This window comes from Tigriopus californicus, chromosome 4 (genome assembly GCF_007210705.1).
Source record: "Tigriopus californicus strain San Diego chromosome 4, Tcal_SD_v2.1, whole genome shotgun sequence".
Lineage (NCBI taxonomy): Eukaryota > Metazoa > Arthropoda > Copepoda > Harpacticoida > Harpacticidae > Tigriopus > Tigriopus californicus.
The window spans coordinates 6,754,136-6,780,002 of NC_081443.1; the positions used below are offsets into that span (position 1 = coordinate 6,754,136).

General features: G+C 40.6%; 1 protein-coding gene across 1 annotated transcript in view; it reads right to left on the minus strand.

The window, feature by feature from the left end:
- Positions 1 to 213: 213 nt before the first annotated feature.
- LOC131879584 (zwei Ig domain protein zig-8-like) overlaps positions 214 to 25,867 on the minus strand; it is a 32,781-nt gene continuing 7,127 nt past the window's right edge. Inside the window, exons 2-7 of the mRNA XM_059225942.1 lie at positions 6,810 to 7,008; positions 6,452 to 6,556; positions 3,685 to 3,839; positions 1,922 to 2,147; positions 694 to 877; positions 214 to 445 (exon numbers count right to left, since the gene is read on the minus strand). Of these exons, the coding sequence (XP_059081925.1) occupies positions 214 to 445; positions 694 to 877; positions 1,922 to 2,147; positions 3,685 to 3,839; positions 6,452 to 6,556; positions 6,810 to 6,897 (990 nt within the window). The 5' untranslated portion in view covers positions 6,898 to 7,008. The remainder of the gene's footprint in view (positions 446 to 693; positions 878 to 1,921; positions 2,148 to 3,684; positions 3,840 to 6,451; positions 6,557 to 6,809; positions 7,009 to 25,867) is intronic.

A 25,867-nucleotide genomic window follows, 5' to 3' on the forward strand; every position in this document is an offset into this window, starting at 1 on the left:
CTTCTCATATGCTCACGGTTTTCGTAAGTCTTCCCAAAACGATGAATGTATGTTTGCGGCCTTGAATGAAGAGCATTGGGGTTGGCCTTCAAGAAAAAGTTCCACAGAGGACGGCAGAAAATAAACGCTAAGGCTTTTACATACTTTGAGATAGCTGTCTCGCGGTTTTCAGAAACCATGCATTGAGTGCATTTCCAGTCCAAAAGGGTGTGTTCAAAGCTCACTTGGAGTCAAACATCTTATCTTCCATTTTGTGGCGACCAAGTCCTTGTACAAAACATTCGTAGCATCCAGACAGTCGTACTTACCATCTATGATATGGAGTCTGAGGGACTGACTGATGGTATCTGACAGTGAACAAGTGTAAATTCCCGAATGCTTCACACTGGCTTGGGTTATTGAGAGATGGCTGATGGCACCGTCTCCTTGAAGTTCTGTATGAATACTGAAACCAAAACAGATCAGTAGAATTACCATAACATATGTATGTATTACACATTGCATGTCGTATTTGTCGGGTTCTGCTTTCCCATGAAGGGCAATCACCCATAGGGAAAAGAGAAAAGGGTGAAGCTTTGACACGGAGTTTGCCATTTCGAGCATATTTAAAAGGGACGTCAAGCAAAGTTCTTGAAGGCTAATTCACGTTTTGACACATGATGTGTCTCGAGCTTCTTGAAGACGATGGCTTACATTTGGCCTAAGGTACTATTTTCTTGAGCAAGTCGACGGTTGCCGTGTCTCCATTCGATGATTTGCGGCAAAGGTCGTGCGGGTAAACGATCCACCGTACACATGACTTCCAAGCTGGAACCCACTTTGTAGTATTGGTCCACCAATTCGCGGCCAAAACCATCCATCACCGTCAGAATTGGAGCTGGAATACGATTAAGAAGCCCATAACTAATAAAATCAGCAGAACGACATCGTCGTTGGTATTTTGAGGAATGGGCTATCAGTTTTTTGCGAATGATCCACTCTAGGGAGGAAATCCTCAGAGGAAATTGAAAGTCCTTTTTCGTCGTTGTATACAAAATCTGCTCAAACATCCGTGAACGTTGGGTGAAAGCAGTTCATAAAAAAGATTATCTGGCCATAGAAGGACGAAAGTATTGAAAAAAGACGGTCCTCATATCATTTCCTCCATCGGTTGAAGGGTCAAGGCAACGGTTTGGCTCCTCAGGTTCTCAACAAAAACATATTCTCTACTGAACAAGCACATCCTCGGAGTGACTGGGCCACGTTCCCGTTAAGGAATCGTCTACCAAAGTCCTCTTCCAGCCAGATTTGATGGATGCCCTTCTTGTTGGCCAGCCTTCCAGATTGAGCCAAAGGAGCCCTAAGGTGATTGTGGACAGTAATACGCTCGGACTTGGAAAATCGAAATGGGAAATCGGAATGCAGTACAATACGGAAGTGGTCGAGCATTGGGATTCGGCACCAGATACTTGAAGGGAGATAAATATGGATGTTCATTGGCGTATCGAATAATTCAAGGCAAGACGATTCTTCGCACTCCACTGAACAAAATGTCATCCCATCGAAATGCTCCGTGGAACGATAAATCTCAAATTTAAGTAACATGGCTGCTCCCCAAGGAGACATTGAGGGCCGTTAGAAAGAATTGTCGAAAATGTCTGTGGTGAAGTAGTCGAAGTCTTATACTATGAAACTTATCCCTTCATGATTGTGTACGTTAAGAAGCAAAAGAAATGTCAATAACCTCCAATAACGTGAGAAGAGGAAGTTTCCAAGTTCCAACTTATATTTAATGGTCTCATTGGCCCTATTTTCGGAATCACTATTTTCTTGCACATGTTCCCAGTGTTCCTTTTCGCAGAAAATAGATATTCGTTGAAGTTTAACTTTCAATACTTTAAGTCACCACATATCCTACTTGATGACGAAAATTAGCACTAACCTTCCACATAAAGATGGACTTTGTGAATTTGCGGGGGTTCGGTGGAAATTTGACACTCGTAGATGCCTTGATCTGACTTCTGAGCATTGAGAATATTCAGGACCCATTCCTGTTTGCCTTCTCGATACCGATTTCTCTCCACGGTAATCCGGACATCGTGAATGTAGACGCTGTTCCCGAAGGTTACCAATATCGGCACATCATCGTTCCTTTTGAGCCAAGAGACCTAGAGTGAGCGGACATAGATTAGAAAATATGCCCGGGAAGCTGATTGGTTGGGAAAAAGCGATGGCATTGGTTTTAAACGAATGGACCGCTCAGGTTGGTCCTGTATCAAGAGCTTCGAACGTTTTGGAACAGGTTTCGTTGTGATTATAAGGTTATCGCGATTGAACTTTTTGTCACATTGAATAATCCGAAGGGAAATGATGTGATGTATTTTTCATTGACACTGACTGTCTTTGCCGCGTTCTTCCCAAATAAGGATCGATAACAATATTGCCTCCAACGCCGAATCAAACGATTGGAATGAAACATCTCATTAAATTTGTTCTTTTTAAAATCTACTCTCGTTCAAGGCTACGCCCCTGGTGTTCAAGCATTGATTACATTATCCTCATTTTCAACATTGATCAGAACGTCAAGTTACTGGGTAAATAATAATGATATGAAGATATGAAGTGAATTATGGTTTCTTAAAAAGTGATTAATCGATATGGAACTTTTTTTTGGTTTTACTTGATCCTGCAAGTACATAACGCTTCAGATTTCCCGATGTTCCCAGGGTTTCCGAGATGAGGCTACATTAGATGAGGAACCTTACAGTTTGTTGGAACTTTATGGAGGTGGTAGAACCAAACTCAAAGTTTTGAGCCCAAAAAAAACTTTCATAATTCAGGGAAACGCCAGAAAGGTGACATCCATATTTCTTCATTTGCCAAGACATATCCACAATGGAAAGAGTTTGGGGAGGAGTAAGACGTGCCAGATTTTTGTTTTCCAAACCAGATATGAGTACAAACGGGTGTTGAGGTCAACTTGCTTCGGCGAAAGAAATCCGAATCTTTCCGTCTCACCTTATGAAACCAAATGAGAAGAGAGCTCCAATCTCTTCTTCTCAATCAGAGTACAAGGTCGTTTGCGAAAGTGTTTCTAATTCTAAGTAGAGTCCATGCAGATTCCAATTTTTAAAGGGGTTACTTTTGAACTTCGCCGCAAATGTATCCTTCCTTGTGTCTTGATCGGGTTCTTCAGGTTCAAACAAGATTAATCAGCTCGGTGTGCCAACCAACATCGAAGTTTGAAAAGCATTGACCATGATTTATGGATCATACTTTCAACCAACTAAACTTTGCTCAAAATATTACCTTGCCGTCCATTGTGCTCCATTAATGAGCCAGGCCCAAGGCCTAGGATTTGGCAACAGACCAACCTTTCAAAAGTTTCTAAGATTATTGCGCAGATCGGTAGAAAGAAGGAATAATTATTAGGGCTGCTGATTTACTTCATGTTCAACTCAGTTCTCTCGTTCAGGGTAGGAATCGGGAACACAACAATATTGAGGCAGCTCAACTATCCATTCATGTCAAATCAAGGTGGATGTACTTTATTGAAACTCTATTTTGAACCCCTCCACTTTACATATCAAAGGCCGCCTCTGTGCCACTCAATTTATCTTATCCTAAAAGCGACACTTGACGCGAAGCAGTAAATGATGAAAGTAATCATGATAATAATAATAATGATAATAATGTGCCGCCTACGGTTTTGTCTTGAAGATTCTTCACCAAACAGGAAAGTCTCGCCGGAGCGCCCAACTGTGCCGTGATATTTTCCATCCCAGCGGGATTTAAGAGGTGAGGAGAATTTGGAGGGATCTGAGTTACCGGTTCAGGTGAGAGATGGTAGTCGATGTATTCTGAAAAAGAAATAACCGAACCAGTGGATAAGATTGCTCTAAGACAGGCTAAAAGAACCGTTTGAAGCTTTGTGACAAGAAAATTCTTGTAGGAAGGCATATATCATTGACATTTTATTCGCAAATGCAGTTTGTATGTCAGTGAAGCTCCTAAGTGTTCCAAAAATTTGTTCACTGAGAGTAAAAGGAAAAGAAATGAAGTTTAAACCAGACGGCGTGCTGGTTCGCAAATAAGCTTTCAAATGAAAGTCACCCCATGAGTTTAATTAGTTTATCACAGTTTTGAAATTGAAACCACTCATCCATTTACGTATTTTTTTTATTCCAGGAGTTAGCATTTTGTGACAAGGGCACCCCGGTCCAGCCCTGTGTTCCTTTCTTAGTAGGAGAACCAGACTTTTTAGAAGAACTATTTATTCAATGGACGCCACTTTCTAATCGCGTCGTTCAGAAAAATGAGGCGTGAAGAAAATTGATATGGCATTGAACTTATTATTGGTAACTTTGCCATTTCATGCCAATGAGCTTGAAAAGAAGAGCAAGGGCTTGCCAGAAACTTCTCTTGGAAAGGAAAGGCAAATGAGACTGGCGGTGTCGACTTTTCAAAATCCATATTAGAAAAACAAAACATCCTACGCATTCGCAATTTTGTTGTCTGATAATGGGTTTTCAGAGGAAAGGTTTCATTCAAAATTCTGATGGCTATTTTTTCCGGAACGTGATTTTCTAATACCAAAGCTTGCAAAGATGAAGCATGACGAAAGCCAGTGTACCTTTGATGAGTTTGATTTTGTGTATTATAGAGCTCAAAATGCTTCTCCAAGCTTCTCTTCAAGCAGGATAGCATGAAGAACCAAATGAGGTGAAGGTGGTCGACCTTGTCAGCTTTTTGTCATCAAAAACCAAGCAAACTAGTTGAGAGGACAGTAAGGCCCAATCACTTCAAGAACGAATGACAATAGCCAAATTTGGCTGGCAGCAATTTGATTTCTGCTCACCAGTGACAAGAAAGTAACGCATGAACGAGTTCCAAAAGAGGACAGCCTGGCAATCCCATTTGCACATTAGTCATGTTCACATGTCTAATGGAGATGGAGGGGTCTCAGTTTGTCACCTCCAAGGTCTTGTAACAATGTATAGGCCTCCCTCATGATCTGAAAGCTCGCTCTTGTCAGCTGTCCAATCCACAGGACAAGCGTTGGATCGCACAGTTTGCACGAAGGCTTTTCTCAATGGGGGACTTCAATTTTCTGGCTAGCACTGAAGAGTGGGAGGTTTGTCCAGAGGGATACATTGCCATTTCGAAATCGCCTTTCAAACGTGTGGTTGGATATATCGCACGCTTAAGTCCAGAAATTGCATCACGATACTAACTCTGTAAAAGTCGATTGCCCAACCACATCTTGAGTATGCCTTGCTCATTTGGGAACCAAATATACTCGTAGCTCAGAGGACTTGCAAAAAGTCGAGCAGGCCCACAGACGTTTAATTGAAAAGGTTCGATCTCTATGTACAGTATTAAAAAAAATGTACGAAAAGTCTCTGATATTGTATATTTTCAAAAGGATTCATGAGCTTTGTCCCAACTTTCAACCTTGGTGTTATGGTATATCATCATAATTATGGAGGCTTAACGGGCGCCTTCAAGCCCGTAAAAATTCAGACTATTTTGAAAAATGAAGTCGACATGTCTTCGTTCTCAAACTCCTCTTTTGTACAATTTCCTGCCCTCTGATATCCTTAGGGAATACGTAGGCGTTGATCTGGAAGTAGGTATTAAGTCAGACTTGTATAAGTTTTAGAAAAAAATCCTTGATCAACCCAATTTTCAAGGGATAGCCACATCCGGAAATTACAGATAAAAAACCCGAGCCATTTTGACAAAAATCAAATCTTTTTATTTGAAGTCACACTCAATGATATCGTGGAGATCTGGCCTCCTTTGGTCTACCGATCCAAAACCTGCACATCCTTCAAATTTTTGTTATCTTTTCATACAAAGAAAAGAGTTGCTGGAACGTATCTTAACTATGAGTAAAATTCACAATTTCTTCACATGCAGTCTGTATTCTTGACATTTTTTCTCTCTTTCTTTTCAAGTGCTCCAATTCCAAGGACCAGATGCCAAGTTTCAGCTCTTTATATGTCATTGTGGGCAAAAAACTGGCAGGAAGTTTTTGTCAACATTTTAGGTGTAAGCTAAAATTCGTCCATACACTTGATGTTCAATAATGCCCTGCTTTCATTAAAGAACAAGAATACAGACTGGAGAAGACATGACATTTTACCATATCAAACTGAATCAACTTTTGTTGGACTCGATCAACCATTTATGAGTAATAAGTTTCTCATAAGCTCCTACATTTTTTGTTCTTAAGTACTTTTTCTTTTCAACCGGTGATTCTTCATTTACAAATAGTTCTGTGTAGCCCTGGCTTTGGTTCAAGTTGTAAACTGTACAATAGTTTCGACTATCGCTAATCCGTTAATATGCAACTAATTGCTCGTTTCAAAGTTCGTTTTGGTCTACGCGCAACAATCATTTTTGTTTTAGCCACGTCTAGACAAAGGCATTGAAGCCCATTAATTCTGTTTGGGTTCTTAGTTCTTACCAGGGAAACTTGTGCTGGGTGGTGTTGAATATTCGTACCAAAAGTTCTTTTGAAACCGTGGGAATTGGTGTCCAGGCATTCCATGGTTGGTCCCATAGGCAGTGGCTGGAAAGAAACAGTAAATGGAGAACGTCCGAACGTCATAACAAGATTGGAACAACAATACACGGGAGCTCCGCATATGCCATAATCCCACAACTTTGAGGAGTTTGGATCAACCACGGCTTGGCCATTGGCACGATTCAGATTATAAAGCCCTTTCCTCCCCCTCCTAGCCAGGTCCCTCCCTCTCTATGCGCACTACTTGCTCCATGAGAAGTATCATAATTCAAGGTTAGTGAGATTCCCCCGTCCTTACCTTTTCCTCCGCCAGGTTCAATAAAAAGACAGGCCCCAAGTAAAGCTATTACATGGAGATTCAATGCGGTCGCGACTCTGGAATCCATTTTAGCGGATTATATTCTTATGTATGAATCTTCTGGTAGCCTCAGGACACATCCAGCACCTTAATTGGATCTTGGCACTCATCCCTTGTATGGCTGTTAATTCAGTCCTCTCTGAAACGAAGGAGAAGGCATTTAATTATTGATGAGCCCATCTCAAAAATTAAATTTGAACATATTTTGGCACAAGAAAGTGAAAGATTATGCTATTCAACATATATTGAAGATATTCAATACATACTAACTAATGTTGAAGTGAGTGACAAATGCTTGCTCAAGATATGCCATAAGGCCTTCTTTTTTTTTTAGAAACTACGACAGTATATGCCAACAGAGCTCTTGGCAAGTTCAAATGGAAAGGAATGGGCGAAATCGGCAAAGTCTGATCGAGTTTGAAATTTGAGACTTAGTTGGAAGAAGAAAGCGAGAACTTGTCAAACAAGGATCAAAATCCGGAGCAAAACTGACAAATACTTTTAAGGCTCAGGCGAGATCGCTTTTGAATCGCAATCGTGATTCAAGATATTTCGGACAAAGTTTTCTGAAATTCTAAAGGTTAAGCATTCGCACGATATCTGCCTCAGTCTTGGTTGAAGGCACAGCGAGAGGCTAATTTGCAATAAAAATTCTTCACCCTATCTTGGCGATCATTGACGGAAATATTTAACATATTCTTTGAAACTATGCAGCGAAAAGAATCCATGGGCAACTCCGCCCTCCCATGGTCAATAGTATAAATGCTATTCAAACAATACTAAATTATTCTTAGATAGTTCCTTTGACCGGGTGCACGTTATCAGCGAGGGCCTTGTCTGACCATTTGGAGTGGCGTGTAAATATTTGAGGTTCCTCGACGACGAGGCCCGGCACTCCAAAAAGGTCACTTGTGTACTCGTGAATATCTCGGTTGAGGCCGGCCTAAGCAGCCCCGATGGGCCAAGAAAGCTCGGCTCTCTCCTCCTTTTACCACTTTAGGGATTTGCATAAATACCCTTGATTCCACTGAGCCAATAGGACTACATGTCCGTTCCAAAGAGTTCGGGGGTCTCGGCCAAGTTATTGGTTATTTAAGTTTCAGACTTAAGCTTGGTATCGGCGTGCGAACAGTGTTTTGTAATATCGAGCTCATTATGCAAAAAGTAATCAGCTTATGCCTCTGAAGTTTCCCGTCACAAGTCCTAAGCTTGACACCGAACTCGCTCATAGAATACACAGGCTTGGAAATTAATTTTAAACAAAATAATAAAATAATGAAGGATGAGATATGGCGTCGGAATGAAATTCATCTTATGTGGCTCGAAATTGGATTCAAGTCTAGCTCTTAGGTAAACTATACAGATTTTCAAACGATTCAATGAGAGAAGGTAATTACGTAAGTGGAGAGCAATATATTTTCAATCAAATTTAACTACACTTAAGCCTAGTTCTTCATGTACGGAACACGTCGATGGCAATTTTAGTTGAATGCTCCTCATTTTAATGGCCGAATCAAATACGCACATGTTGTACGAGCACAAACAGGTTGAGTGCAGTTTTTCACCACACTGAGATCCATTTGATGGGATTGAGAGAGCAAATTTAAACCAATACACCGTATTTGATTCATTGATAATGGTATATTGCAATACGGGAAAGGACTTTTCACGAATGCAATTAAAAAGCTAGCTCATACTTTAGTCGTGGAAGCGCTTTTCTCACTTAATTTATTAACTTTTATTTCGAAGACTTGTGTGTTCCATATCAATGTTGGCGAAGTAAACTTTCAATCTCCGCTTCTCAGGCTAAAAATGCAAAACCAGTGCAACCATGTTAAAGTGCTTCATTAAACCGTTTCAAAAATTTGCCTATCAGAATGTTGAACAATATTGTTTCCCCACATATGACACGCTTGACCTTTGGTTAGAGAACGAGGTTCATTTTTAACAACGTGTTTTGACAAGACATTTCGTGACCTTGAGCAAAGACATGAATAATAGACCGAGATAAATGTCGAGCTTTGTTGGCTTGGTTAGCGAATTCAAATATCTAATTTAAAACAAAGTATGAAAAAATATCGGACTATTTGTTGTGCCAACAAAATGACCTTCAAGTAACCGTCTCATGTTACTAAGTATAGATTGTTACACAACGGACAAGTTTGAAAAGGAAGATCAGTCTTGTATCATAGCCATTTTGTGGTTTTTATATATTATGTTGTAAGGTTGATATTAGTGATCTTAAGATCTAAAAATGGAATTCAAAAACTCGACTGTCATGTAAAACAGACAACCAAAGGTTTTCTAGTGTTGTTCTTAATTTGAATTTGACCAGTACATTCAATACCTAAGATCCAGTTTTAAATCCCTGAGGTTTGTTCCAACGTAGTTTCCATTACCCAGGGATATATTAGACGGACTCGAATAACATGTGTTCTGTCATTTTTATTTCATTTTGCGTCCTCCATCAATTGTGGAACTAACTTGCTCTGAATACGGGGACAAACAAGATCTCAAACAAGTTATCATAATCTGACTGGCGTCTCCAATTAGCCTAAAAACAGCTTATTAAACATGATTCCTTCCTTACAGCCTAATTAGAGCCACCTCTGCTTAGTGATTTACGAAATCGCAAATCCTTACTCACATTTAATGTCAAAGTCGATTTTGCACAACCGACAACCTTTCGTCAGTCTGCAAGTTTCTTAGCATTTAGTTATGCAATTGTTTCCCAGTAAATGAAGGGCGACATTTGTTCGGAAAGACGCAAAAAGGCAAGGACGTGTGCGTAAGCTATAGGTATTCAGGGCACTATCCTTCAACAGTCAAGATCTATGTGGCAAGTTCCGCACGTAATGTGTTATCTCGGCTTGCTCAGTGCAACCATCCATCAAAATGTCGCCCTCGCCAAAAACCTCGTGAAAATGGTGCCTGCGCAACAGCCACAGGGACACCTATTTTTACCAGGAAAAACATGGTCTCCTGTGCAGCATGAAAATCTTCAGAAATTAAGGTTTTAGCCTTTTGGGGTAAACTGCTTGTAGGAGAGAGAAAGTTACCAGAGTGAGCTTATTGGATGGAATTCGTTTCAATTCTTGTTGGAGAGACCAAAACCCGAGGCCGAGACTGGTATTACTTTTTGCATAGAAAGTACAAATTTGAAGTTCAGCTCGGATGAGGAAGTGTTCACATATTTGGGAACTTCGCACGATTCCATCAACCTGGGTGGAGCTTAAGCGACTATGAACAATAGGGTGAGTGCTAATCAGAAATGAGAAATCTCTCCCTCGTGCTCTCTTTCTGTCACGGAAGAGAACGACGTCCACTTGCTTTAAAAGAGAGATGATTTGAGTGCCCACGACTTCTGTTCTTCCGTGGAAAGGGTGAAGAAGAAGAAGCAGAAGAAGGAGATTGCCTGGTGGATTTCATTGAATAGGAAGTGGGCCAACAAAGGTCCTTTAATCCACTCATCTGTCGAAAGAGCCACGATCAACCGAAAGACTGGTCTACCATAACCGGCTTAATAAGTCCACAAGCCCGCAAGGGCAGGGGGAGGGGGAGAAGAAGAGGGCAAATCGGTGAAGGGTATTTTCTACCCATTACTACCCACAACCCCCAAGCACCAAGCACCGTGAACCAAGGACAGTCAACGCTTTGGTGGCCTCATTTCAAAACGAAGAAGGCTTCGGCCATTAATTTCAGTTAACCAAACCAGTGGAAAGTGGCATAAAAGTGTCTAACCCCGCGGAACCACGAGCATTACTGATGGCTCATACGGAGAGGTGCACTCTCAGTAAAGAGCTCCATCATCATGGCTTATACGTACTCGTACAGCACAGTAAACGTACGTGGGTTATGCTAGTATTACTCGTACAAATGTGCTTACACCCGTCTTCACGTTGAAGAACAAAGTTTTGTGCTTTATTATGCCCTTGAGAGTATCCTCCGAGTAGGTATTCAGCACCTACTCTGCGATTGTTAAAGTATATTTACGAGAGTGTTCAATTCTATCGCTGGCTTCGTTTTTTTGCAGAGTTGTAAGGTAAGGATTACAATTCATGGATCTATCTCCTTTCTGTTTCCGAGTTCCTGTTTTGGGCATCGAGTCGGCGGCGGAAGGGACAAACATAAATCTTCACCACATAAAAACTCACCCATCAAATTTTCTGCTGAAGTGATTTAATCTGGGTAAAAGGATTTATTCAGCCTCACTCAGAGTGATGTGTATCCATGACGTATCCCAGGCCCTCTGGAGAGCTACATAGAGAGCTGCAGAGCTAGAGAGCTACAGAGACAGAGGGACGGACGATGCAGAACATTCTTGGAAACTAACCACTTCCAGACCTACTTATGAGTTACGGTTGCACCGAGTAGACTATAAATAGATTGGACCTTGGTCCATTTAGGCGTCCGTCAGAGAAACCATATTAGAGCGCTATCATCAAGCTTAAAGAGATGTGTTATTTACACGATCTTCACTTGAAAGTCTCTGACTACCACTGATGGGGTGCTACAAGACTTTTAAGTGGGTTGAAAGTTATCGAGACAAATGAAAACCATTTCTGATCGGCTTGCTCGGGTTTGCCGAAGAGCCTGATATATCTTGGTTAAACCCTGTCCTAATGGCAGCTCATTTACGAAGTGGAATGAGCACCCAAGTGTAGAAGCAACATCTTCCATTCCCCCCCCCTCTAAAAAAGAAGAGAAAAGAAAAGATCCTCTTTAGTCTCATCGTTGCCATTGAAATCAAGAGAAACATCGGTCCTTTTTTCATTAACGTACGACGTACGTACATATAATCCATTAGCTCTAGCTCTAAAGTCCGGTTATCTGGATTTGTCCGTTTTCAATGAGCCATAAGCTCAACGGCTCATTTCCAGTGAGTTGTCGTGATAAGCTTGACAAATTAAGAACAGCTCCCGTATGTTACGTAGGTGGATAGGGTGTGTGCAGTATTTTCATGCGCACAGTGTACGTTTTTCACCGGGAAATGAATGGTCGAGGGCAAGCAAGGGCGTCATTAACTAAATACCTCTGTGCCAGTTCACCTTGTATTCACCCTGTACAATATGTTCAGTACTGAGTGAAATGCTCTCCGGAATTTTAAAGTGCCGAGCAAAATAGTTGGCAAACACTTGACACCACGAGACGTCTATGAAATGAGCCTTTGACGACAAAGACGCTAAGAGGTAAGCCTTTTTAGAGAGAATTGTAAGTTATCATAATGCAGACACGTACCATTTATCGGGGCGTTTAAGGAGGTTTTTGTGACACACATTTGCCAGTTCTTTGAATTTGAAACAGCCTCTACATGTTTTTCTTTTAATATGCTGACGTTAAAAAGTAATATTAGCGTTTTCATTCAAGAACTAACTTGATTCATTGCAAGTCTTCAATTGACCCAAGAACCACTGCAATATTGACGGGGATGCTAGGATCGAGACGTAACATTTAGTGAAGAGATGACTGACTGACCACAAACCGCTATAATTGCCGAAGTTTAGTTTCAGCCGAGAATGTACAATGCCATGAAAAGTTATGTAAAGCTCAGAACATACAAGGCACAGACTGACTCAATGAGCAAAGCCTCTTCTGATAATTGATCACCACAAGAGAGCTAGCCCATTCATTCTCGTTACACTTATAGGCATAACTTTTGACTCAGCAATTCTATTAAGGTGAAAATTAAGATACATAGCTATTGAGATCTGGGATCAGTTTTATTGGATGAGGAACATGATGAGTTGCCACAAATCTCTGTTAGATGGATTTTTTTTTGCATCATGTTAACTCTCGAAGGCTTCAACATTTTTCTTCTTTTTCTTTTGCCTATTCATGGTTTACATTTTTCTGACGGTGTCATTTTAAATACAACAACCCGAAATTGCCCCCGCAGAGCAAGCATTTATTTATGTTAGAACTTTCACCCGGTTTGAAATCAGTTCGGTTGGATATGTTCCGGTGAAGGGTTGCGAATATTTTGAAGAGTTTTCAAAGAAATGCGTAAATGTTTGATCAATTCTGACGTGAAGTTAATGTGCTTGACATTTAAATGACATTTTGGACAAACCCTTTGAATTTGGGATGTTTGATCCCAATGGAACATGTGGGTTCGGTCCAATTTTACGGCCTTTGATCTGAAACGCTTTTGCAACCGACTTATTGATATCTGAGTTACTCGAGGACTTCATTCAGATAATCAGTTCCATGGTATTCACAAATCCCTGGTTATACTGGTACAACGTGTTTTTCCAATATTCTATGATTAGGACATTCAAACGAATAACGGAATATGTTCGCAAGTTTAATACAAGCATCGTTTGAATTAAGCCTCAATTACCATAGTACATACGCATACACATGTACGTACCTAGTCTAAGGTAAGCATTGTAGTTCTTACTATCAGGAGGCTGGACATGATCTAATAATGGTCGGGTTATCCTTTTGGCCTTTTGTTTGTTTGAAGTGCCTTTTGATGTTCAACTTTGATCATTTCCTGACATCAGACTCGACTGTAAAGCTTTTTCCCGAGCCTTCAAATGGTTTGAGCAAGCAAGGGTCAAGCTCATTTTCTAGACCATTGAAATCGATTTCTCAAGTGGGATCATTTGTGTCCATCCGAAATGTAAGAAAGCAAAAAAGATCGAGCTTTTGGGAGCGGTTGGTTGATAGATTCTGTTCCACTTCTTGTTTTTCTCCACATACAACTAAATCCCGCCTTAGCCAAATAAAAATAAAAGTATCACATTGATTTGACATATTCCTAACTTTGAAAGTGAATTTTCGATGTTAACTTAATACGGTTGTTATGCTCTCTACACACTAAGCCACTAGGGATGCGAAAGTATATCAAATTGATTCCTTTCCGCAATTTAGCACTAGGATAACATAATCATATCTTTTAGCCTAATTGATTGCACATTGATTGTTCAATATTTTTTTACATTTCATTATTCTTGTCAAGAGACAATAAAGAGAAGAAAAGGAATTGGTAAAAATTATTTACACTCATCATTTATGATGTCAAATATACGATTTTAAGCTCTAACTTACTGAAACATTTACATTCATCAGTTAATATACTTTAATCGAAGCTGACATAAAGCCACAAGACAAACCTTTTAGGTCTTCTACCTCCATTCAGGAAGTTGGAATGCATAAATGCAATGACTTAAGTGATTATTTTTCAGTTGAATACACTGCATCTCCAATGGGGCCTTTTGAGAGTTGGCCCAAAACCCTTGAATGAGCTCTCTTAATGACCCAAGTCCATTTGAGAGCTTCTCATCCGTTAAACAATCAATTTGAGTTGTCGTGAACGATGGATAAGGGTTACCTGTCTAGCAATGCAATCGCCAAAAATGATCATTCATATCATTAAAACTCACCAGGTGATCTGGTGTGAATTGGATTTTTAGAATATTGGAAATCATTTCCAAAACCTTGCGTCTTTTAACATGTTTTCTCAGGTTTGTCTTCGAACAGAAACGACTCCACCCAGGATTGGGCGTCACTTTAATAAAGAGCAAAGTCCTCACCTCATTACCTTCGGCATCTCAAGGCCTCCATTTGAAGGAACTTTCCCTTTTGTGCATCCCATCCAGTCTGTCGATTCCAAAATGGATGGAAGGGTCGTACTTTGGAAAGCAGAGTTCGTCCGTCCTGATTCTTCGAATGTGGAAATGCACAGTTCAATTCTTTACTTTTTTCATTCAAAACTTAACCAGAACAAACATTAGGCAAGAATGGATTTGTTTACTGCCACCAAGTAGAATTAGCACTCCTTTAAAAGGGACGCTGACATTAATGGAGCATTTAGTTCGGAATGTTGACTTGGATCTACCATAGCACAGCTTGTTAGTATGTCTATGGTGATCGTCTTTTGAAAATAAGTGCATCTTTTGGCTCTGATGAATGTTTCAGAATCGTCTCTGCTCGAACCAAGGCGATGAAAACGGAGAAAGGGTAGGACGATCCTATGGAATCTGACTTTCCAACTTTCTGTGTCCCAAAGTCTAAACCACCGCCACCAACACCATCCGCCGCCAACCAACCAACCAACCAAACAGCCAACGAAATCAGATAAGCTGACTCTTTTTCTCACCAAAGGCCAAGGACAATGATTCTGCATCGGACAAGTGTTGGTTGGTCTTGGTTCACCCGTTACATTCAAAACCAGCATCACCATCAAAGAGAAGGAAACCTCAAGCCATGAAAGCCACGTTTCATCTTGTAAATAACTGATAGGGTATGCACCTTGAAATACGAGTTACTTGTGTCCATAGTACGTACTTTTTGGGGTTGGTACGGTTTTGGTTGCCCGATTTGAGCTTATTCAGGAATTTCTTTCCAAAATTGACTTTACGATGTAGGCGTTTGGTCCGTTTAGAAATTTGCCTGACCCCAAAAGCGACCTATCTTCTGTAACCAACCTACATATCGGATTCAAAAACTCCTTCAACAGCAAAAAGTAAGTCAAGAGAGCTCGATACCATCTGGATCAGAGAGATGAGTCTTTCTTGAAGTCGGGAGTGCACTACCGACTTCCGATTTTTTGGGGCGATGGCCAAAAGCGACGACGAGAAAGAAATGGTGTCCTGGGATCTGGGTGATTCATTCAACGACATAAATATTCCTGCCCAATGCATGCAAAAATCACCAAAGAAGTGCATCATTGTGTTCCCCAAAGAGTGTCAAAATCCTCCATTAACTCAACATTGAAAGGTGTTCGTGATGCTCCCAAAAATGCTTTGGAAAACACGGACCTCTTTTGTTTTTTGTTATATTTTCGGGTCAGACTGCCAAATCAAGTTTGGTAATATTTGTACAAGAGCCAAAACTGGTCCATGTTCAAGGTTTAGAACTTGGATTAACACTCTTTAGCCTGTTAGCTGAAGATTTCTCAACACTTTGGCATGTCGCTTTCTCTGAAAAAAACTGGGTTTATAAATAGCTACAGTCGGACGTTCTTTGGCCACGAATGTTTCGTAACAATGCACTAACTTTTTTACGACTTTGACGAGGGTGCCCATAACACGATGGATACGTTTCAGTTGGCAGATGCTATTCAGATCAGTAGTTTATTGAATTATTATATAGACATTGAGACAGAGTCTATCCCGAAGATCTTGATTCAAGATCATCATCTGCTTTTTGCCAATGGTTGCTTAATTGTTTACCAAGAGAACTTGGGACCATCATGAAACAATTGGATTTGGAAGGTCAGGTCATTAGTCCCACGTGCCTAACTAGGAGATCGTTTAGAAAACGAGACTCATAATGGCCCAAATCTATTTCGGGGGACAAACAAATAAAAGCACACCAAACCTTCAGCCATTTTTTAAGGGGTTTGCCTGGAATCGAGATGTTAGGCAATTGCTTGTCTTTGGGACACCTCGATCCCAAGGGACAAGTAGCGCAACTTCCGTGCAACTTTTTGAATGCACTACCCAAAGTACAATGTTGTCCTTTTCCTGTTTCCCGGCAATTGGATGCACTTTCTTTCCATTGTCTCATCCAAGTATCGAATAAATTGATTTGTCCCCAAAGAGACTTGGGACAAAAAGGAATCACTATGTTGCACCAGAGGGTAACAATACCTTGTGGAGCTCATTTTTGCCAGTTCGCCTTATCCTGTAAATTGCCTCCCAATGTAGTTGGTTTGGTTGAGCATTGGCTGCCAATCTATGGTGGAAAGCGCCTGGGTGAAGTCTGTGCATTTCTAAATGTATAGTGGTGGTGAAGGCGAAGGCGAAGATTGAAGTAGAGGTAAGTCCTCTTACCTCTCGTGTGGGAGTGCATTCTCGACTGCATTCCATGTTAGGTTTCTAAAGGACCCCGGAGGAACTGGCCTTAATTCGAAACGGGAATGATGAAGAGACGCTCTTTTGACAACCCATGTTGCCCGGGGGGGAATTTAAAATTATCTTTAAAATTTGACGAGTGCCACAGTGAAACGCCTCTTCCGATTATTGGGTTGCTTTTAGAGGACGAGTGCCACAGTGAAACGCCTCTTCCGATTATTGGGTTGCTTTTAGAGATGCTGTAAGAATTTGTTCGACTAGAACTCATTTCCACTACCATAAAATATAAGGATCCGTTTCTCACTTACTCGTACGACCAAAAATAAACAAAGTGACATTAATGGATAAATTTAATCTTGCACCCGTCCATATTCCGAGCTGATTGAGGCCTTCATTAATACCCAAAGTCATTGGGTCCAAGTGGATAAAGATCCAAATCTTGGGTGCTTGCTCCAAACTTGACCGGTAACAATGCCTCCGTGACAGGAACCCAGAGCAACGTGCCTTTCAGCCTTTTTGACTTGGACGATAAGGAAAACTTAGTTTTTCCACCAAACACGAGAACGTGTCACAAATCCGAAACAAAAGACCTCGGGTAGATGACACTTATTCGACAATAACCATATTCTCTGGACATTTGTCCTTGACCTGAAGACACATTTTTCGATTGGTACATAATCATAGTCATCGATGTAGGAATTGGGGAATAAAGTCGACTTTTTTCTGCAAAATATTTTTATGGATGCTCAAATATGGTACAATTTTTCGACAAAATGATCTTTTTAAAAATGTACTTACAAGTGAATTAAAATATTTCCAAGGCAGTGACAATTCTACAGATTAATATGAAGATGGGACTGATTCTCCATAAAATAAAAAAGTGCCTTAACTTTGGAAGTTTGATGCAATTTGAAAATAGGCAGCTTCAACTTTGTCCGAAGTAATTCGTCATTGAAAATTAGGTAATAACAGAATAATACTACAAAATTTACATTCTCACAATTGGAATCAACGGTGAGCATTAAATCACGTTTCTAACAGCTGTTGCACTTCCAACTACGTACTCTCCATCGCCACAAACCATGTTCATAGTCCCAAGTCTCAGCTAAAATGGTCAGAAGTCAACTAAGCCTACTAAGTGTGTAAATATAATAGATATATGAAATGTCTCGTCGAATGTCAGATCATTTCGGTCTGGATGGCCTAAAGCCATTGAACTTCAAATCGAATTCCTCACAGCATAGCGCATACTAGTGTATGTATATGCACGAGGAACTGGAAGGATGCTCTTTATTCAAAGGAAAAGAGACGAGCAGGCAAGGGTTTTCGGCAAAAACTCAATTGAATCAAGCTGGCAAATACTGCTAGCTGGATCGACTTAGCAGTTCTGGTAAGTGAGTGAGAGACTACCAATGGAAATGGTTCGCAAGCATCCACCACACAGTTAATTTTACGCTCATTGCACATGACTGGCTTTGGAAAATGAAAAATCGAGGAAGCGGTGGGCTACAAAGCCCATTGAAGTCAATTTCGCCCTTTGGATTGCCATTCAAAAGTTTCAATTTGAGCTTGAGTCCCAAACAGTCTGCAAAATGTTCTCATCAGGCACAGATTTCAGATGGGCCAAACAACTGCAACGACCTAAGAGCTATTTAACTTCTTTAGCACTCAATCAAATAGATAGCACAAAAAGTGCGAGGATGTGCGAATGAGTGACAATGCCCTACCGTCTTATTTCATCTCACTTGATTGACCGTATAGCATTGGAGCTTTGGACCAAGATTGGGGACGCCTAAGACAATCAATGATTTCACCGTTGTCTCTCTCTCTCACTTTTGACCTTGTTGTGATTTAAGTTGCAGTTACAATTCCCCATCCCCAATGAAAACCCGTTCATTCTAAGGAGAATGTTTTTCGTCTCGGGAATTACAAAAAAATGGATGATAAACGCGTTGGAAATCATCTTTGTTAGCACTCATAAGAGGGAACATTTTGCAATCATGAGGGTGGCTCCCCTTCGTCGTCAGACCCTTCATTGTTCTTCCCCTTCGATCAGATCAACATCATGCCACTCCGAAAAAGGCCAAAAGAGCAATATAGAAAATGCGATCTTGAAGACAAACAAAGTCCAAACTTGCCGCCGTGTGAACTCAAGCCTGGACAAGAAAACTTAAAGAAAAGTCCATTAATTCTCATTTGGTGTCTCCCCCTCTATGCCGGTTGCGTTGCTAAAAGTTTCCAGTGGGTCGTCCTTGGGGTTCACAACCCGACAAGATTGTGCTCATTTCGAAGTGTGTCCGGTCAGTTGACACGAGTTTTGGCACACTTCGGGCCCTTTTATGGCGATCCATCTATCCATTGGCCACATGTCGACGGCCAAAGACAGCAGAACCAGAAAAAACAATATTTGCACACAAGCGCACTCCCGCTACATTCCAGGGATTGCGCTTTGCGATGCCTTCTCGGATGGAAGAAAAGTAATCTAATCTAATAGATTGGTTTACGACCACGCTCACCACTGGAAATCAAGCTTTAAGTCAAAACCCACACAGAAGATGTGCCTACCTAGTTCAAAGTATGCCCTGTGTGCAATGGGTGGGCTTTGGACAGTTTTATGAGGTCAATTTGTTCCCGAATGCCAAGCCCGTGGACACATGGTAATCCACTACAACACATTCAACCAACCTGAGAACGAAATTTTCTGAATGACTTTGGTCCACAATTCATGGCGACAAGGGTGACGAAGATTGGATTGTCTCGTCAGTTTCAATTAAGTGATTGAGACTTGTGTTCGAGGGATGGGGCAGGGGGCACACAAGCTCTACCGACCGGGCTGGACAACCCTGCGAAATGCGAATGGATGGATCAACCATCCCAATCAGATTGAGGAGATGGGGGCTAACTGACTGACTGCGAGGTTTGTCATGTGATTTGGAACGTAATTTGTGTTCGCCACTCTGATTCGCTCGCAAAATTTGATTACAGGCCTCGAAGCTCAAACTCAGGGCAAACGTCAATCAAGTTGACGTGTCAATCAACGAACAAGTCAAGATTTTTTGACACCAAAGTCATCAAGGGGGTGATCAAAGAAAAGCACGGCGGGGCAAAAGTTGTGTGATGTGTCTACCAAGTAGGCCATTTTCTTCCTTGAGACTGCCATTCGGTCGCCCGCCTGTCTCGCCATTAAGTTTGCATTTGTTCGATAAGCATTAAATAAATGGGCTTTCCATTTTGAATATCCTGTTTCTGAGAGGCTGAACACACGGAGGTAACATGGCTCCATGAATCAAAAATATCATACTTTGTGGGAAACACGCCAACTTCCATGGTCTTGTCAAGAGTCACAGTCTCCTTTCTGATTAAACTCCTGATGAAACGTTTGACTCATGATCGTGGTGGAGGGAGTCAGTCTATTTAAGGACTGATTCGAGCCGTTCTTTGCCATCATTAATAAGCAATGCGGAATCAAACACAAGTCTACCTTCTCCACAGGGTTCCACTCTAATGTGTTGTTCATGTACAGGAAAGCCTGGCATGTTCATTTAACCCTTAAAATGGCATATTTTGTGGCTCAATTTCATGGTCTCATGCCACGAGGTCGACTTGATAGGAACACGATAGACCAACGAATCGAGGGGCTTAAAAGTTATGAAAAGGACCGAAGTCTGGCTCAATCATCCTTGGCTATTTGGAGCAAGTATTTAGTGGGGGACCTATGTCAATTACCTTTAAAATGTAATTAATTATAATTACTTGGTTTTGAATTCCATTACTTATCCCTCACGATTACTTCCCAATTTTGCTTCAACCATACTCAATTGCAATTGCCTCCGAATCGAATTGGAATTCATTTACATTCAATCACATTTCCATGACATTACTTTCTTGATATCCAGTAATTTGGAATATTTTTTTTTGTTATGACTTATGACAGGTATGTGCAACATTTGAAAACAGTCAAAAAAAGTTCATTTAGGAGGAGTTGGTAGTGCATTCATTTCTAGATCTACAAATTATTGGGTTTACTTAAAATTGCTTTGAATGAGAGACCAAAATGTAATTCTAACTTCCAATCTTGTTTGTTCTATTCATGGGAACACGGCATGGCTTGCCCTTCCAGACATCTTTCTCATCTTATGTTGACGGCAAGTTAGTGCTTGGTGAAAATTCATTGAACCAACCAGAACTGCAAAGTGACTGAGATGCAATATATGAGTCGGTCAAAATGGAGCACATGGAATGAACTGGGGTTGCATTTCGTATTATGATTTATTTACCACGTTGAGGTAGATCCACCTACTTACATGAATTATCGACAGCCCAGTCCAATTGGTAAGCTCGATCAAGGATGTTGGGATACAAATGGAACACAATAGTAAACTACAAGAGCAATCACAGTCAAAAGTGACCAAGACTTTCCAAACTTACAGCTCAATTTGCCGGACATTTAAGTCTAGTGATGCATTTCCAATGAATCCCTATAAAGTCGATAGTCCAGCCGCATCTCGAATACGCTTCCCCAATTTGGTCCACAATGATCGTCAAGAGGTTAAACAAGCACAAGAAGCTTCACGAGATCTTTTGAAAGCAAGTCTGATTCAAACTGTCGGGAACGGTTTCAATCGGTGGGAATGTATAGTAGAATGCCACGAATGTACTGTACGAACCCTACCTATTCCCTTATGTTTTTGAAGATCAGCATTTTATTTGTCCCAAACCCAGGAATCGGAGAAAAAGTCAGCAATAGAAGCGGCATCACGTGAGAAGATCGATACTTTTTGAGATCCACCTGACCAATACTAGTCAAGAGTCCAATGTATTTCTTTGTGTTACATCAAACACCAAACCTATACAACTTATTACCGAGCTTTCATTGATGATATTATACACTAGATGATCCACATTTGAGTGTCAAACCAGACTTAGATCGTATTTATTATCCACCGCAACCAACCAGCCCTGCCTTCCAGAGTGTCAAAGAGCGGGCAAATTTGAATGCATTATGTGACCAAACGTTTGATATGTAATGACTTCAAGGGAATCCCATTCTCTTGGATCATTTAATGAACCCAGAAATTGCAAAAAATCTCAATCAAAGTGGCTGACATGTGATGAATTACAATTAATTTGATTTCAAATGGGATTAATTACACATTCATGGTAGAGTAATCGCCATTCCAATTCAAAGTTAAAAAAGATCCAGAGGAGCATAATACTTTTGTACACTCTAGGAGTAGCACTTGGAGGGGCTGACAATATGCATTTAGTACGTTCCCTTTGAGATCCTTGGGAAACCTATTTTACAGTCTACTTAAATTCTTAACCATTTTTTGCCCAATTATAGGCAAAAACTAACCTAATCATTGTATGTTTGTCAGGAGCACTTAAATTTATGGGAAATGAGCCAAAAAATTGTGGCTAATGATGCAAATTGTCTAGAAGGCTTCGCACAAAGGCAGTATTTGACAAGGAAGACGTAATTTCGTGGCATTCGGTTCTTAGATTTAGAAATGCTCGTATTAGCCATGCGAAGTAAGGAAATTTCAAGGGAAAATGAAGTGCGCCATCCTGATTTTGGACATTTTGTGGAGAGAGAATTTAGACCAACATTAGAACCCACCTGATCCGGGCATAGACTGAACATTTTTAAACTTATTTGCATCATTCTCTGAGCCAGGAGAAAAAAACCTTCTGACCAGTCCACAAATCTCAAGCCAATGTTCTCAAAACATTTCAGGTATTGTAAGCATGGATACCACTACTGGAATTGCAACAAATCCCAATTGCCTCCAAGATGGTTTTCACGCAGAATTTTAGTTTTTGTTATTAGGACATTTTGTATCAAGTGGACAGAAACTGTTACGTTTCAAAAATTTCGAAAATTTCATTTCACTTTCATTCCTTGAAAGAAAGAGGCACAAAACCAAAATCTTTCACCCTTGGAAAATGATAAATTTCCCAGCCTGCTAAGTTCTAGGTGGCTGTGAGATTTGGCTGAATTCTTCCTCCCAAAAATGCCCGAAATCAGGGTGCCGGATTTCTCCTTTAATCTTCTTTACTTCACATGGCCTGTATATATATATATAACTGAAGTTCAATTTTTTTTGCGGACTTCCTTACCGCTACCGGAATTGAAATCCCAGCAGTTCAAGACGAGAAGATTATTCACTTTACTTGACTTTTATTTATATATATTTGATCGACCAACGAATTGGAGTTGGCTGATCTGGCTAATCCTTGAGTATAAGGTTGATCCGGAATTTTAGCCAAAAACTTGTCCAAGTCTGACTTAAATCCTGCTACTGGATCAACGCCCACATAAGCCCTACGAATATTTGAGGGAAGCAGAGTAAACAATGAAGGAGCCCTAGAGAGAAGAGAGTTGGACTTCATTGTTTTAACTAGCCTGGATTCTCGAGGGCTTGAAGGTGCTCTCAAACCAACGATAAACCCCTACGGTCACTGCAATTGACCCTAAATCCTGGGTTGGGACAAAGCTCATGAATGCTTTTGAAAACGTACAATATCTGATACCTTTCGTACCTTCTCTGAATACTGTACAATCCCAACCTTTCTAACCTCTCCCAGTACGAGAGCTCTCTCAATCCTGTAATGTTCCTAGTGAAACATCTTTGGACTTGCTCGACCTTTTGCAAACCTGCTAAACTAATTGGAGCCCAAATGGGCGATCATATTCAAGATGCGGCTGAACAATCGACTTGTACAAAGTTAGTATCGTGATACTATCTCTGGACTTAAACGTGCGATTATATCCAACCACATGTTTGAAAAGCTTTACCAACTTTCAACTGGATATGCTCATCGAACTTTCCATTATCTTGGAGGACTACACCTAAATTCTTCATGGATGAGACCTGCTCAATGTCCGTACCTTCATCATCTAATAGTGGAGTGTCTAATGGCGTCGACCCAAAGTCATTGAGCAGGATTTCATTCCACTCAGTGCTATGTTACTCGCAGCAACCCAGGAGTAGATTTGGTCTAGGACCTCTAACAGACAACCAGAATTCTGACCATTCCTACCAAATACCAATTTTGTATCATCAGCATAAGAAGAGATACTGACATTACTACTACCAGTTTGAGCAATTCATGGTAAGAGTTGGAACGATATCGGTTACAGACAAGAAAACTTGAGTTGACATGGTCCAATTAGAAGAAACAGAGTGAGCTGCCACCCTAGGTAAGGGAGGCAACGTAGGTAAACTTCGTTCGTGCCAGCCTGATCTCCTAGATTGAGCTGGAGAAAGAAGAGCTTTGATGCATCAAACTTCTCTCGAGGAAATCCGGCTTCTTTAGCATCTATCCTGTCCAGATCTAAGTATGATGCTAGGCTTGAATGTTGGTCAATTCGTCGTTTTTTTGCCAGAACTTGACAAGGTGTACCATCAAGCAAGCTGCGGTGAAACCATTTAAAGGCAAAATAAGAGCTAACTTGTCAGTAAGTTCTGACACAGGGTTACCGATTTGGTACTCACTCTTCATGAACACGAACCTCATTCCTCACGAGAAATTTCAATGCTTGACAAGGGCAAGATACTGGCAAGACGGTTTTAAGTTCGAAACATCTAAAAGAACGTTTTGGTAGGTTCGTCAATTTCTAGAGGAGGAAAATAGGTAAACCTTTACTTGAACGGACCTGAGGCCAATTTTTTAAAACTCGTACCTCTGAGTTTGGGGCTTGTTCGTTAACCCATAGAAGAAGTAACATAGAAGAGTACAAATCGACTTTGTTGCAGTTTTTTATTGCAGCTGAATCGGTAACCAGTGGACAGTGCAACTCTAGCTGATGGAAAGTATTGCCTCTACAATCAGAAACTATGCCCTACCAGCCGGTCAGCTGATATTCATTATTTATGAAAACTAGTCCGCCTGGCTAGCTCTTATCGCACTCTTTAGGAGTTACATCTTCTATGGTTGATCTGTGTGAAACTGCACTTGCCTGAATGGTGACCGAATGCTCATTGTGAGTAACGTCTAAGCTATAACTCAGAGGTATGAGCGTTTAAAAGAACTCGCCTCTGAACGAACAACTTCATCATCCTGTAAGCATATCATGCAGGTTATCAACGATTTTATAGTCGCTTGGTCGGTCTGAATGTCATATTTCGAATTCTATTAATGTTCATATTTACCTGGCCAACCTAACTGACCACCTAACAATTGAGGGTAGGTGCCTTAACCTCATTCAATCTAACTTTCCCTAATGTCATAATATCTATGCTTTAGGTGCCAAATTTCAATCTAAACCACCATTTTTTACTTTGAACATTCAAAAAAAAAAATTAGCCCTTCTAAATTAGTGTCTCTTTTTTAACGCCTCTGAATAGTTGAAATCAAAGCATATCTAACATAAAACACATTAAAGGCCCCTGACCTCTAAACTGCTTAAATTTACGCCACGCCCATACACTTGAAGACGTCCTCGATCGCCCTTGATAGTTTTTCACTTAGGTCGGCTCAAGCAAAACTTTACCGGAAAATTCTCCATGTTACTATAAATCAAAATAACTTGTTTTATTGTTTACTGTTCTCATTCGATTGCAAGCTACATTAAATCTTAAGCCAATGTTGTCAATTGGAAGCGTGCAATTTCTGGTTTATTGAAGAACCTTGGTGGTGTGGAAGTCTGCGAATTTGAAAAGCCAAAACTTGACCTCCACCTTAAAAGCCGACGTTCGACCGAGGACTGGCACTTTTCCAATAATCACAACAGCTTTTTTAGAAGTCGCTTCTGGCCAATCTGCACGTACAAGATTTGCTTGGAGTGTTCATTCAATTCCAAAGTGAGAGCTTGGTTTCCTTTCACCTTTCTGTTTAGGACATCTGAACCAATCTGTTCCATTGGTCTTCCTGGGTCGTAGTTTTCTGCGGTAAGCGTCGAAAACTTGTAAAACGAGTACCTTATGTAAGAACCAAAATTGTTAATATTAGAGAAAAGTGTGAAAAAGCCCATTGAGAAATTGGGTCAATAAGGTGATGTCTATTTCATTTATCCTGTTGTGAGATAGCTTTTTCAGATTTCCCATAACCATGGGGTCAGGCAGGGACAGGTACTTCTACCGTTAGACTGAGCTTAACCAGAAAGTTCTAGTCTCTTCTGTTTACCCTTTGTTCTCCTATTACCTAGATGTGTTGGTTGTTTTATTGTTTTGATCAATTTCCAATTTCAAG